General features: G+C 36.6%; 1 protein-coding gene across 6 annotated transcripts in view; it reads left to right on the top strand.

The window, feature by feature from the left end:
* The window catches only part of CADPS2 (calcium dependent secretion activator 2), a 730,659-nt gene that overhangs the window by 313,214 nt on the left and 402,338 nt on the right, over positions 1 to 15,107 (top strand). For all 6 annotated transcript variants that reach the window (XM_036759293.1, XM_036759295.1, XM_036759294.1 and 3 more), the window contains exons 5-6: positions 376 to 612; positions 6,699 to 6,820. In XM_036759293.1, the coding sequence (XP_036615188.1) occupies positions 376 to 612; positions 6,699 to 6,820 (359 nt within the window). The remainder of the gene's footprint in view (positions 1 to 375; positions 613 to 6,698; positions 6,821 to 15,107) is intronic.

Here is a 15,107-nt window from a genome sequence, read left to right on the forward strand (position 1 = left end):
ACAAAATTAAATTGACTTTTATAATTATGTTTGCATGTTTTCTCAAGGAGCTGCCTTTTCAGAAGAAGTTAGTCTGGATTGGCATTATACCTTGCTTTTTGTGTACTGTACTGATCCTCAATAATGTAGAGTCAATATGTTTAAACTCTAAATTGTTCAGACCTGAAGCTTTAGTCTATTAAGCTAAATTGTAGAGCAGATATGCTAGAAAGTCTGCTTAGGATTTATTTGTTTGGTAATTTATTTGGTACCTTGAAAAAATCATTATCTTGTTACACTTTTTAAAATGACTTGAGTCAATAGTGTTGTAATTTAAAGCATATTTAAAAACATTTTGAATTTAAAATGTTTACAACATTTTTATTTTTATTTAAGGAAAGAAAATTTCCCAAGTTTGTAGCAAAAGAAATGGAGAACATGTTCATAGAAGAGATGAGATCTTCTGTGAATTTGCTAATGGCCAATTTGGAAAGCCTTCCAGTATCTAAAGGTGGTCCTGAGTTTAAACTGCAGAAGTTAAAGAGATCACAGAATTCTGCATTCTTAGATATGGGAGACGAGAATGAGATTCAGCTCTCAAAATCAGATGTGGTATTGTCATTCACGTTAGAGGTAAGTAATCACAAGATAGTCTGTCGGCTTAAGGGAATCTGCAAAAATAATATTTTCTGATTTTTATACTTAAAAGCTCTGTGTACATGGTATGTGTACATATACAAACACACATGTGTGCGCGCACACACATACGTATATGTATACACGTATGTATACATATATATATATATATATATATATATATCAGTTAAATTATGCCTGAAAATTCCTAGTTAAATATTATATGCAAATGCATCTAGATTTAAGCAACAAATAACTGTATTAAGTATGCCTTCCTTGTGCCACGTTTTAGTCTCCTTTACTGGTCATCATCTGAGCCCTCTAATTTTAAGTGTGCCCCAAGGTTCTATCCTTAGCCTACTATTCTTTTCTGTATCTATTCCCTCATTCAGAGACTTTGGCACTTCTCATGGATTGCATTATCTTTACTATACAAACAAGTCCTAAATCTACTTATTTAGTGCTCATGTCTCTCCTGAGCTTCAGTCTCAACTTACCCCCAATTCTTCGGACTTCTCAAACTAGGTGCCCGCTAGGCTTCTGAAAGTAAGCATATCCCAAATAGAACTCATATCCACCTTTTTCCAAACCTCTTAAGGGCACCAAACTTCTATCAAGGCCAATGCCATCCTTCAGATCTCCCAGCTTCACTCCTTTACTGTCATCCTTGACTCCTTACTTTTACTTATTTCATATATACATATACACATGTAGTTCATGTATCTTGTCATTTTTCCTCTCAACATCTCTCTCATCTCCTTTTCACATATGTAGCTAACCTCATCACCTCCTGCCTTACCTCATTGATCTTCTTGCATCAAGTCTCTCCCCTCTGTATTCTATTTTCCTAGAAACTGCCAAAATTTAGAATTTTTACTGAATGAGTTCCTTTTTCCCTATTGCCTCTGATATCAAATATATTCATTTGGCATTAAAGCACTTCAAACCTGGTCCCCTTCCATCTCTCCAGCCTTATTACAGTTGATTCCCCTTCATGCACTCTGTTGTAGAAGAGTGGCCTCCTTAATGTTCCTCATGCATAGCACTCCACTTCCTTTCTCTTTGTGTATTCTTAGCTTGTGGGCTCTATAAATCAGGAATGGGGCTGGATTTGGCCCATAGACTGTGGTTTGCCTACTCTGGCTCAATTCAATGAAGTCGGAGGTGTTGACACCCCCTTACCCACATCAAATGCATATATACATACACACATAGAGGTATGTATGTATGTATATATGTGTATATAGGTCTATGAATGTATATAAATGAATATACATATATTATTTATACTATATATTTGTAGTCAATATGAATATAGTTTTTCTTTTGATAATCCTGATGTGCATCATTTTTCAAAGACCTTACCCTATTTCCTTATAATTATGTATCTTATCTTTGCAGTGCCATATTATGCTATTAAATTCATGCATTATGATTTATTGAGCCATTATCTAGTCATACAACATATAGCTAGTTTTCCATTTTTGCTGCTTCCAGTAAATATATAGATTTTTTATGATACATTTAGAATAACATTAGTAAATGAACCATTAGCTTACAAGTTATGAATCATATATTTTGGATTGCTCTCCAAAATTGCAAGGATTTATTTTAATGTATATGTATATATGTGTGTATGTAATATATGTGCGCATATTGATATTTTTCAATCCTTACTTCTTAGTTGGATTTCATAAGGTTTTCTATTAGAATGTGTTTGGTTTGCTTGTTTGATTTCTTGGGAGGTTCCCCACCCCCCTAGTTTCCTTTTTGAAAGTAAAACTAGAAAAAATTAAATTTATGTGGTATTTTTGTTTGTTTCCCTCATTCTTTTGTTGCTTAAAGGTAACCTTTTGTTTTCTTTTGTCTTTCAATCTTAGCTGTTATGGGAATTTGTAGAGTCTTAATTTACTCTAGATCCAAATATCTTAAGTAACAAAAATTGTATATGTAATTTGATTCTCTACATGATACATGTTTACATGAAATATAATATATGTTCCCTGAATTTGATGGCTGCCCCTGGAAGCTGTGGGGATCTAGGCATAAGCCTGGTCTTAGATGTTACATCCTTTAATCTCTCCATTAATGATATTTAAGCCTTAACTGGTTAAATTAGTGGTTATTCACGCCAGAGTAGCTGGAATGAAAGTCTCATTTTGGTCTTTTCTCCCTTTGTGTTCTTCTGTAAATGAAATTCAGAGGAAAGAATATGGTGATCAGACTGTTTTCCCAACCTCTGTCCTCTGTTACTTTGTCCTTTGAGATTGAAATGTGTACAGGATCTAAGTCTAATATGCTTTCCTTCTATTTTTTCCCCTCAATATGGGTCTAAATTGCTGAGATTTCAGTGTAACTTAAAACACAGTAGTTTCAAGTTTTTAACACTGTGCCAACCTGGGTTCCTTTGCTTCTAAATCTGTGATCCTATAATTTTTTAAGACTTCCAGTGATGAGTTCCTCTACCTACATATCACTATTATTGGATATACTTTGAGAATTACACATATGATTATAAGGAGAACATTATAGGTACCTGTTATCCTACCTGCCCCATTTCCATTTTCACACACTCAATTTTTAAACAGGCTTTATATTATACATTTTTAGCTACTTCTCAACTGTTCAGAAACATTTTTCTGGCTCTTTCTTTCTTTCCTTTTGCCAGCACCTTGTCCATCTTCCTGTCCCTGGCCATTAACAAATCAGAAATAACTCAGAAAAGGGAATATGACAGAATCAGATAGTTTTGATATTGAACAATATCTCCAGTAAGAAGCTTAGTAGAACAGCGTTTCAAAAGAGGACTAAAATTAGGTTGGTATTAGATGATGAACAAAACTGAAATTTCCCTGATCTCTTTGGCCTTCATTTTACATGACAATTTAGGGATCACTGTGTATTATTCTAGGAATCAGATTTATAAACTTGTTACTTTATTTATAAAACCTTTTGAAACTGGCAATTCTTCAGGGTAAAACATTCCCTGCACAGATGGTAGTATTGTTGTAGGGAACAGAATGATTGTTTCACAAGTTGGGTGTTTGAGGAGGTCCTATTTACAATAACTTGTCGTGGAGGTGACAGAAATAGTGTCAGCAGATGCTTTCTTTCATCTCTTTTACACTTTGGCTATTTGACAGACTGAAGAGGGAAATGCCATGTAAATGGATAATAATCTGAAACATTAGTGTTAACACATTTTCTCTTAAAATCATCTTACATTGATTGCATAATTGCTTCATTCCTAATGTAGGTTGTAAAAAATTATACCATCTGATTAAAAGTAAGCAAAGGATACCTGACCACTACCAACACTGATCACCGCCCCCCACCACCACTGCCAATCCTGGCCAAAAAAAGACTTAAAATCACAGTGATTCAGAGATTTGCATGTGGCCTTCATGAAAATTAAGTGGAAATGGCACTCAGATTAGGTATTCCAAATAACTCAGCTGGTATAGGAGTTTCATTCATATAGAGATTCAGCACATCCCTCACTGGTGAATGCTACATATACTTGTTTTTTTTTTAAATTAATAGTCTTTGAGCTCTGTTCCACACATATGCTTCCACGTAGATTGAGATACGTCTTCCTCAAGTATTAGAAGCTTCTGGAATATGTCATCATTTTCCATGAATTCCTGGAAACATCTTTTCAGTTTTATCTGTAATAGTTCTATAAACTTCTTTGCAGTTGAATAGAAGCAAAAATGACAGAAATGGAAGAAACTTTTTGATTAAGAACTGTTTTGATTACAAATGTGTGGGGGGAGCTCTGACCCTTGGAGTTACATAACATGGGTGGAAATCCCTCCTCTGCCACTTACTATATGTGTCATTTCCTTGGGCCATCATAAAATGAGGGGTTGAACTAGATGCCTTCCAGGTTCCCTTCTACCTGCAAGTCTGTGATTCTTTGAACCTACAAAGATTTGATTGTGGTGTTGGTCATTTTTCTTAGGTACCAATTGTTTTCATACTCTCCTCTAGGAAAAAAATACAGAATAAGAAAATATTAAAATGTTTATATATTCTATTCTATTCTATTTATTTATTTATTTATATCTCTCATCTTATTCCTCCCAGCTTTCTAGAAGGTTACATTGGGATTTTGGATAATCTGAAAGGGAGAACTGGTTACTCTGAAAATGATCGATTTCCTTTATATGTCTCATTATCTCATGATTTTTATAATGAACAAACCTCATAGCATAGTATACTGAGTAATCCAGAAAGGGTGGATTTGGGTAAGGAGCTTTTTTGTGATAAATAACTACACACCATGAAGTATTCTAAAGTTTGAATATGAAAATATAATATGCTTTTATACCAGGTCAGCCATCAAAGGAAATGGTATGCACATGAAATTATGCTTAAAGCTTCAGGTATTAATTTATAAGACTGAATGATAGTACAAGCTTGATAAAATAAAAAAAAACATTCAGCTTGTGTTTAATGAAAATAAACCAGGCCATCCTTACATATTAAAATGCATCAAATAAAATACCTAGGATTATAAAAGGAAACAATTATGTTGAAATTCATTTGCCAAATTATTTTAAAAACAAGTCCGTAGAACCCATGTTAGCAACTCCTGCCTCTCTGTCTTTCTCGAATGTACAGTGCTAATATACCAAAATAGAAAACAATGAGAATTAATCACAAATGGTAGTACATGCACTGATTTTTTCATTGTAAGCAAAGTGGGAGATCAGTCTACTAAAATAGACCACAACTTATGACATAATAGCCAAGACCTAGGAGGTTGCCTGAGCCACATAACAGGTAAATAACTTGCCTACAGTTTCGTAATGGTAGCAGTAATCCAAAATAATAAATATTAAAACATTTCTGAGATCATCATGATGAGAAGCAGTGTGGCACAGTGAAATAAATGCTAACTTTGGCATCAAGAGACCCGGGATCAAATTCCAGGTATCCTATTTACTACTAGGTGGCACAGTGGATAGAGCACCTGGCCTGCAGTCAGAAAGACGGGAGTTCAAATTTAATCTCAGATGCTTACTAGATGTATGAACCTAGGCAAGTCATTTAACCTCTTTTTGCCTTGATTTCCAAATTTGTAAAATGACAATCGTAATAGCACCTACCTCCCAGGGTTGTTGTGATGATCAAATGAGAGAATAATTGTAAAGTGTATAGCACAATGACCAGCACATAGTAAGCATGTTGTTGTTGTTGTGGCCTTGAGCCAGTTACTTCACCTCTCTGTGCTTCACTATTCAACTAAGGATAAAAATACCTATGCTGTCTACCTCATGGGAAATTTTAAATGAAATCAGATAATTTATGTAAAATGTTAATATAAGCTTCTGCTTTTATTATTGTACAATAGGACAATGTCTTTAGAGTCCGTCAGTTATAAAAAAGAGATTGCTTTATGGTAGATGATATTTCATGCATATGCCTCTCATCACAGTTTTTGAGATTCAGTTGTGAATCATTTTGTAGATTTGCATTTGTGAATGCTTGCATTAAATCTTTTCACTTTAGCAGCCTGAGTTTAGAGGTCTCTTGAAGAATTTCCCTTCAATTTAAATATTTTAAAATAATTTTCAGTTGATAGGAGATATTTGAGTTGGTGCTTAAATGAATTTTGGGGGAGATTATTTCTTTATTATATCTTCAATTGTTAAAAGTTGAAATTGAAGAATATAAGAAATAAATGCCATTACTTCCTTCCAGGGAATCGTACTGATCGATTTTCTAGGTGGTAAATGATTCATTCAAAAACTATTTATTCCTGTGAATAATATTCTATGCCATTCTCATCACAAAATGCTATAAAACCAAATGAGGAAGAAAACTTTTAAAATCCATGTTGATTGAGAATAGCTTCGTGAAGGAGGTAGCTTTGAGTTCTGCCTCAGCGGATGGAGAAAATTTCAAGCTGGAGACATGATTGCCATTTTTGCAGCATGAAAAAAAAATACTCTAGGTGGGAAAGCCCAAGGTACTTTTTCAGGGGTAAAATTACTCAACGTTACCATATATGTGCTTCTCTTTTGGTCTTAGATGTAACACAATGAATGCCTTTTTGTTCTTTTTCTGATATTTAGATTGTTATAATGGAGGTTCAAGGTTTAAAGTCGGTCGCTCCAAATCGAATTGTTTATTGCACGATGGAAGTGGAAGGTGGAGAAAAACTTCAAACAGATCAGGCTGAAGCCTCAAGGCCACAGTAAGCTATTAACAGTGTTTTGTTTTGTTTTGTTTTAATCAAATGTGTTTTCTTTGCAGAATGGTATGTTATTTTAAAATTCTGAAATTGCTGTTTGGATAGCTTGTATCAAGTTCAGAGAATCTATATTTGACTTTTTTGATGATGATATTCTAATTGGAAGAATAGCTGTATTCTTGTCAGATATAACTAGGAAATCTGATGTGCAGATGTAAATTTAACTATAAATGAATAAGTGTTATTATTATAAGAAATGATATGTATCACTGTAATTACTGTAAAATGCATATGGGTGAAATTGTAGTGATGAGGATGTAACAAACAATCTTTATTTGTGTGTTCTGTAAATATGGATTTTTGGAAGAAGACAGTAACAGACCAACTAGGATGGTAACATGTTTGGACAAAGAGAAAAAAAGAATGGTTAATGACTGTCACTTTCTAGCCATCCTACGCATCAGCTCTTATTGCAAACATCTTTACAACCAGAGGCTGGCACAGATCACAAGAAACTGGTACTAGTTTACAGTGGTCACACCAAAGAGGAAGAAGTCTCCAAGAAACCATGGAACTGGGTCCAATGTCTAGCTCTGTGTATGCTACAACAAGGGGTCAAATTCCCTTGTTATCACCACCTTATCTCAGTAAATCTCCATGTTCATTTGGATGGGTGCTTGGTGGACCCAAAAGGTATCTGGGAATTATTTAGAAGCATAGTAATTATAGGACCACCCCAGTAATGGCAAAAGCAAGAGTGTCTTGGACTAAAATAAAGGAATGAGAATTTTTATTTATTTGTTTTTTAGTTCTTGCCCGATGCTGGTAAGATTGAAATAATGATGTAGATAGGTACAGTGATTATAAAATCTCAGAGCTGGATCCCACCTTAAAGATCCATAAAACCAATCTCTTCATTTTATATCCAGAAACTGAGGCACAGAGAAGTTACATAATTTGCCAAAAGTCATAAAGATAATAAGTAGTAGAGCTGAGATTGATACCCAGGTCTATGGATTCCCAGTCCAGTGTTCTTGTCACTATTTCGTGCTGTTCCCTTAAAGTCTTCCCTTCAAAAGATATTTATTTTTTAAGTGCCCTTGGTGTGCAAGGAACTAAGGTTGCAAAGATAAAAATGAAGTATTTCCTGTTCCCTTGAGATATTAGAGTTTTGTAGGGGGAAGAGACATAATGTAAGTTAAAATGTTCTAATGCATTGGAGAGATCATGAAGAATGATATTTGAGACTCAAAAGTAAGAGAGATCAATTCCAGTTGGAGGATCAGGGAAAGTTTCATGGTGACCCCTGAGCTAGGCTATAATGAATCCCTGACTCTTGGAGTTTGAAGGGTCCTTAGACATAATGTAGCCCAATCCTGTCAGACATGTGGCCTATGGGCACAATACTCATAAGTGCTGCGCAACCCAGATTAAAATGTCATCTAGAAATATTTAGCAAAATAAGTACCAATGCAGTAGGTGATAGAGAATGTTAATATGTGGTTTTCTAAGTCAGCATGCAGCCTGTTGGGATCTTTGTGTATGGTTCAGTAGCCTCCGTTTCTGTTTGAGTTTGATGTTAGTGATCTAGTCCAACCCTCTAGCTTTACTGACAGAGAAACTGATTCTTAGAAGGCTTAAGTGACTTTCTTAAGACAACCTGATGAGCAAATGGCAGCACTGATAGTCACATCCAGGCGTTTTGCCTCCCAAGTCTTTTGACCATTCAAGGAACAAGCATGGATTAGTCTCCTACTATTATACTAGATACTGTGTTACATACTGGAGATATAAAGATAAAAGTGAACTAGTCTCTGCTCCTAAGGATCTTATATTCTGCTGGTGGAGACATGAAAATATGTGGGTATACTACATATATATATATATATATATATATATATATATATATGTATGTGTGTGTGTGTGTGTATACATACATACACACATACACACATGCGTGTATTTGTATGTGTGTGTGTGTGTGTGTGTGTGTGTGTGTGTGTAGTGTAGTGTAGTTTCCCCCAGTTAATCCCCTTCCAGCTCACACTTCTGGGTTTGCTCCTCTGGTCACTGTATACACAAAATTTCCATGTTCAGCCAATCAAAATGTATTAACTGCCCTCTGTGTGCCAAGCACTATGCTAAGCAAATTACTCTGTGGATCAGTATTATTTAAAATATGGTTCATGGGCCCCATCTATGCATTCATCTTTAATTGGAAACAATTAGATCAAAGACATTTGCTGAAATGGCATAACATGAATAGTAGCAGAAAATAAAAAATTCTCTTCTTCTCTCCAAATGTGTGGTACACTATCCCACAAATGCATGCAGCGTCATAGGGTTCGCAAGTAGAGAGTCATTAAGAGGGGAACATATGACTAAGAAAATCTCCTGCAATGGGCAGGAGATAGGCCCTGAAGTCTTCTTGTTTTTCACAGTGTGATCATGCTTCTCCCATTGGGCAGTGACCCTGCTAGGCAGCTTTCCTGAACTTCCTGGCCTTGATCCTCACCACAGCTTCTCTTGACTCTTCAGTCCCACCTCTGGAACTTATCTCTGCTGGGCATGGTATCATCTACCAGCCAACTTTCTCCATTTCATGATTCCAGTACTGAGTGGGGAAGTATGCAGAAATCCCTTCTTTACCCAATGTACTTTGTAAGGGGTACAGTGGAAAAGAATAAGAGGTAATTCTGTCTCAGGGTCTAGGATCTTCCTCTGTAGCCAGCTTGAGTCTTGACTACCAGAGAAGACTATTTGACTTTGTAAAGTGTTTATTCTTGCTTTTGAGAGTCTGTCAGACTTCCTACTAATTATATCCAGTTGACTGAAGAATGGTATCATACCTCCTAGGAATAAAGAAATGTAAAGCCTTTTTTTTTTACCCTGGACTTGAAAGTCTCAGAGTGGCGCCTGTCTTACAATTTGGGAACATGTTACTTGGTTGTGAAATTTTTATGTCCTTCTTTTTTTGAAGGTGGGAAGGCAGGGCAATTGGGGTTAAGCGACTTGCCCAAGGTCTTACACATGTGCTTCTTACATTGTGAGTATAATCAGTGTTGCACCGATTACAGTCCCTGAATGTGGATTGAGGGACTTCCTTGACCAAGGATACCCTGATAACAGTAGGTCATTTGGGAATGGGGTAGGGAAGGCACCAGCAGCTGACAGAATTATAGAAGGTGTGTGGATCAGAGACCACTACTCACATTAAAAATAGACAGAGACCATTCATGGGAAAAGGCGAAAAGGAATTTATTGCTTTCTCATGAGAAAGGACACACCTCAGCGTGGCCCAAGATGATGCCAGCATGTGTGTTTGTGTGTGGCATACAGCTCAAAGCAAGTTACATAGACCCTAACACAGAGTTCCCCCACCCCCTACTGGCTCCTCTTCCCATTGACTGGGTTTGGAGCTCACATTCTCAATGCAGAATCTTTTCCCAGCAATAGAGAACAAAGAACAAAAAGACAGGCATGAGACTGGTATTCAGCAAAAAAGGGAGTAAAAGCTAGATAAACAGGCCTTGCAGGTGTCAGTCTACTGATGTAATTTCTTATCTCTACTTTCTCAGCAAAGCAGTTTCTAAAAATATAGGAGGGGTGCAGGGTGGGGGGTGAATGGTAGGGGAGGTAAGGTCTTTTTCTGTGCTGAGCGGGACATCACTATTTCAGTATTCTATTCAATACTGAGGGGGCTTCACTATTTCAGCATTCCACTCAAAGGTGATTTTAGAAAGAAATAAGATTCTAAGAGGTAGAAGTCAGAAAGTAGTACTTTGCTAAGATGGATAACAACTGGGTGAAAAGCACTGAAATGGTAGATGGCATATTATTTACAAGGAGAAGTTATGACAGCCACTTTGGCTATACCATGTTGCGCATGAAGGGAATAGCATAAGGCTGGAAAGGTAAACTGGAGCCAAGTTGTGAAGGGCTTTAAATGCCAAGCAGAAGATTTTAGTTAGTAAAACATTTATTTTTTAGTTTTGATGTACCAGGCACTGTGCCAAGTACTGGGGATTTAAAAAAAAGACAAGTATATAGTTTCTGACCTCAAAGGGGTCCATATTCTAATGGGAGAGACATTATGCAAAAAGCTGCATACGAAATACATACAGAACAAATGGATTTTATCGAATAGAAGAGGTGACGTGGTCAGACCTGCAGTTTAGGAAAACCACTTTAGCAACTTCAGTGGAGGATGAATTGAAGTAGAGAGACCTAAGGCAGAAAGGCTGATGGGAAGGCTATCATAGTAGTCCAGGTGAGAGGTGATGAGAGCCTGTAGCACCATAGCATCTGTGTGACTGGAGAGAAATGGACTTAGAGAGGAGGTGTTGTGAAGGTAGAAAAATGACAAGACTCAGCAACAGAATGCCTGTGTGGAATGATTGCGAGAAAGGAGTCATGGGTGGCACTGATGTTGCAAGCCAGGTGACTGTGAGGATGATAGTGCCATTGACAGTAAAAGGGAAAATTTGTGTGGGGGGGGGGAGGTTGGAAAACGTGTTGCATTTTGGATATGTGAAATTTGAGATGCCTATGGGAAATCAGGTTCAAGATGTCCAAAAGGCAGTTAGCGATTTGTATCTGGAGCTCAGCAGAGAGGCCAAGGCTCGTGTGTGTGTGTGCGCGCGCGCATATATACACATATGTACATATACATAAAGAGAGAGATGTTGATATTGGAATCATCTACATGGAGGTGATGATTGAACATATGGGAACCGATGAGATCACCTAAAGAGATATTGAGGAAGAAGTACAGAGGACAGGGACAGACTCTTGAGTGGGGTTGAGGTGGGAGAGTGTACCACCAGAGGGTAGTGGGCAAGATCTAGATGAAGATCCAACAAAGGATCTGATTGAGAAGGATAAACCATGATGAAAGGAGGGGAGCAAGACAGAGACAGAGAAATTCTCAAAAACCCAGAGTAGGGAGTATCTAGGAGAACAGGGTGATCAACAGCATCAAAGGCTGGAAAGAAGTCAAAAAGGATGTGAACTGAGAAAAAGGCCACAAGATATGATAATTTTCTTTATATTTGTTTCATAATGGGAACAGTGAGCCACTAGAGTTTATTAAGTAGGAGTGATATGATAAAGCTTAACTACATTTTAGAAATGCTCTTTAGCAATGAAACATTAATTGGAATACAGACCCAGATACTTGAGATGTGGACCTATGTGGAAACTCCTGCAGCAGTCCTGGGGAAAGATGATAAGGGCTGTTATTCCAGTGGTTTTTTTTTTTTCTCTTGTTTTTAAGAAAAATATTTTGACAGGTAGAGGTAACTCTCTGAATTTTTATTAAACCTCAGGATTTAGCCTCCCTTTGCTGTTTTCTGTGGCATTATAGGTTTGTTTGGTCCTTTAACTCTGTATGTCCCAAGTTTGGAAATCTGACATTATTAAATGTGTGATAATGTGTATTTCTCTGTTCAGTCCTACAATCTCTGCTTGATGATATCTTTCCATCTTTCAAGGTCTAACTCATAGGTCACATACTTTATGGATCTTTCCCTGATCCCACCACACACCCCAAACAAATAGGAAAGGGTGCAACAAATGAAGCCTATATTTTCCAGTGCACCATGCTCAAGACTATCCAGTTAGGAACTAATTTTCCCATGGGCCTCCCAAGAGTCAGGCCTTAGGGCAGAGAATTCAAGACAACACAGTTCCTACTCCTAAGCTCAATTGGAAGGTTTGGCCATGAGTTACTTAGAACTGAATCTTGAGGCCTACAACTTGATAGGAAGTGTATTCCCTATTAATACAGATTTGTGTAATTTGTATAGCACTTTGAGAAGTACAGGCTTTCTCTCATTTAACCCTTGTTGCCACAGAATATATTCTGTCCTATGTCTTATCTCACCTCTTAGACTGTATGTTCCTTTAAGGTTAGAATTAACTTTTAATTTTTCTTTGTATCTTCATTCAGAATCTAGCATGGTGCCTAGAGTAGATGTTCAATATTCATTTAATGAAATTGATTGTCATCAATTCAGATTGATGAAACAAATTGGAGTGTTAGAAAATTGGAATGATAATTGATTCTTATTCATGAGATCAAATCTGGAGGAGGAGAGAAAAGTAGAATTGTCGCTGACTTCACCCTTCGGGGGGGGAGACTTGGTGGACACAAATTTTCTTCTCCCTTCCCCTACCCTCACAATCAGCCTACCCTGGAATTACTTGTTTTGTGTATAAATAATGTTAATTAAATGTTTTAAATGACTTACCTTTTATGCCTAAGTACCATGAAGCACTATAACAATAATGTATATCATTAAACATGCAACATTCACTGTTGTGAACTTTACTTAATTTCAGCGCCAGATTTTTTTCAGATGTGATATACCTATAGTTAGTTCATTCAGCATGGATATGTCATCACAGCTTTAAAATATTTGAGGATACGTAGTGAAGTAATTTGTGGATCATAGAAATTGAATTCATTGACCTTAATTAAAATTCATTGAAAATTGGGGGCAATATATACAATTTTTCAAGGTCTTAGAATAATAATTAATTTTTAAAAAGGAGATTTGGTTTAATAGTGTTTCTGTGTCTCCTGATGAACTTTGGGGTATATAGTCTTTTGACACCCCCTCGCAAAAAAAAAACTTCAATTTTTCTTTGTATACAAGTGTTCCAGAGAGGATTGTTGAAAAATGTTTTTTATGAAATGCTTACCAACCACAGCTTTTTTCAATTATATAGTTACTTTATCCTTGAACTCATCTTACACTACAGGATGGAAATTGCATTATCTTCCATCATCATAGTAAATCGTGCCTCTGACACGTTTTCTACATTTTATTGCTTCAACAATTTGGTCTTTGCTGGAGATCAATTCAGTCTTCTCTCTGTTACTAATTAAAATGACTTACTTCATCCATATTTTCCAGTAAATTTAATCAAGATACCTAGCCATTGTACCTTTCATTCCTGTAATGTAGGTTGCCTGCTCAACATTTAGATGAAGACAACATGCCCAGTCAGGTGCCTCTTTGAGTCTAACACCACTGTGCTTAAAAAGAAAATCACTTTAATGATTGTGTGCTTAGTACATTTTGGTGGACATAGGGTCGTTTCTCCTTGTTGGAACTTTGTTGCTTATTTTGGGGAAGCAGAGGAAATGAGGAAATAGCCATTTGAAAGTTGAGCAACCCCCCTCTCCCCCGTATTATATAAAAGTACTTTGTCATGGGCCAGTTGGCAGAAAATACGCCAATGGGTAATGGGTGTGGTGAGGTTGTATCCAGCCCTCAGCCTGAGCTTGGTTATGGAATAACTGCCAGGTGAGAGTAGATATAAGTGCTTACCAATTCTAAAAGTGGTCTGTAGCCAGAGGGGCTAAGGAGGGGAATTGCTAAGGACTGAGATGAAACAAAATGGTTGAGTGCCAGAAGGGAGGTTAGAGAAAAGTCAGCTAGCCAGCAAGATGCTTGTGTCAGCCATGAGAAACAGGATTCTGAGCAGACACTTAACAACTAAATGACTCTAAATAACCAGTATAATTGTCAGTGGAATCAAATGAGATGTTTGTAAAGCAATTAGCTCAGTAACTGGCACACAGTAGGTACTTAATGTGTATTCTCTTTATTGTCTCCCTACCCTAGATATCTAATGGAAGCTAAGAGTTTTAGAGACTCCTAGACATAGTTTCAAAAAAAAAGTAAAAATCAATTCTTAAAAACAAAATAATGCACCCTAAAGATTGAGCCTGACTTTTATTTTATATTCCATCTAACATGTGGGGAGGTTTAGTCTTCTTTTTGTGCAAATCCACCAATTATGGAAGGAAAATCCAGGATTTGTGCATTGTCACAGGTGATATTAAGCATGATAAGATTGTTCAAATGCCACTTCATAGATAAATTATATTTCTTTAATTACTAAATTGAAAACCCTTCTAGAGTTCAAAGTCCAGATGAAGTAGCCCTCTTGACTTCCCTCAAACCCTGTGAGCTGCTTGCTGACTTTTCAAGTATATTCGTTCCGTTTCTGAAAAGCCAATGCACCAAACAGTACCAGCTGGTACCACTAGCATTATTATTTGTAGATTTGCAATCTGGAGTTTTATAGAAGATATTCTAATGCAAATGAGTACCTGGCAAAATAACTTATTTTAATTTTTAAAAGGTAAGTATGGGGAACAAGTACAAGATTGATATTCAGTAACTGGAACCTAGCATTGAAAAAAGACTCAAGAGCCCTGTGTTTATCAGGAAGACATTTCAGTCATTAGGGCAGAACATTCAGACTCCTTTGTTGT

This window comes from Trichosurus vulpecula, chromosome 5 (genome assembly GCF_011100635.1).
Source record: "Trichosurus vulpecula isolate mTriVul1 chromosome 5, mTriVul1.pri, whole genome shotgun sequence".
Classification (NCBI taxonomy): Eukaryota; Metazoa; Chordata; class Mammalia; order Diprotodontia; family Phalangeridae; genus Trichosurus; species Trichosurus vulpecula.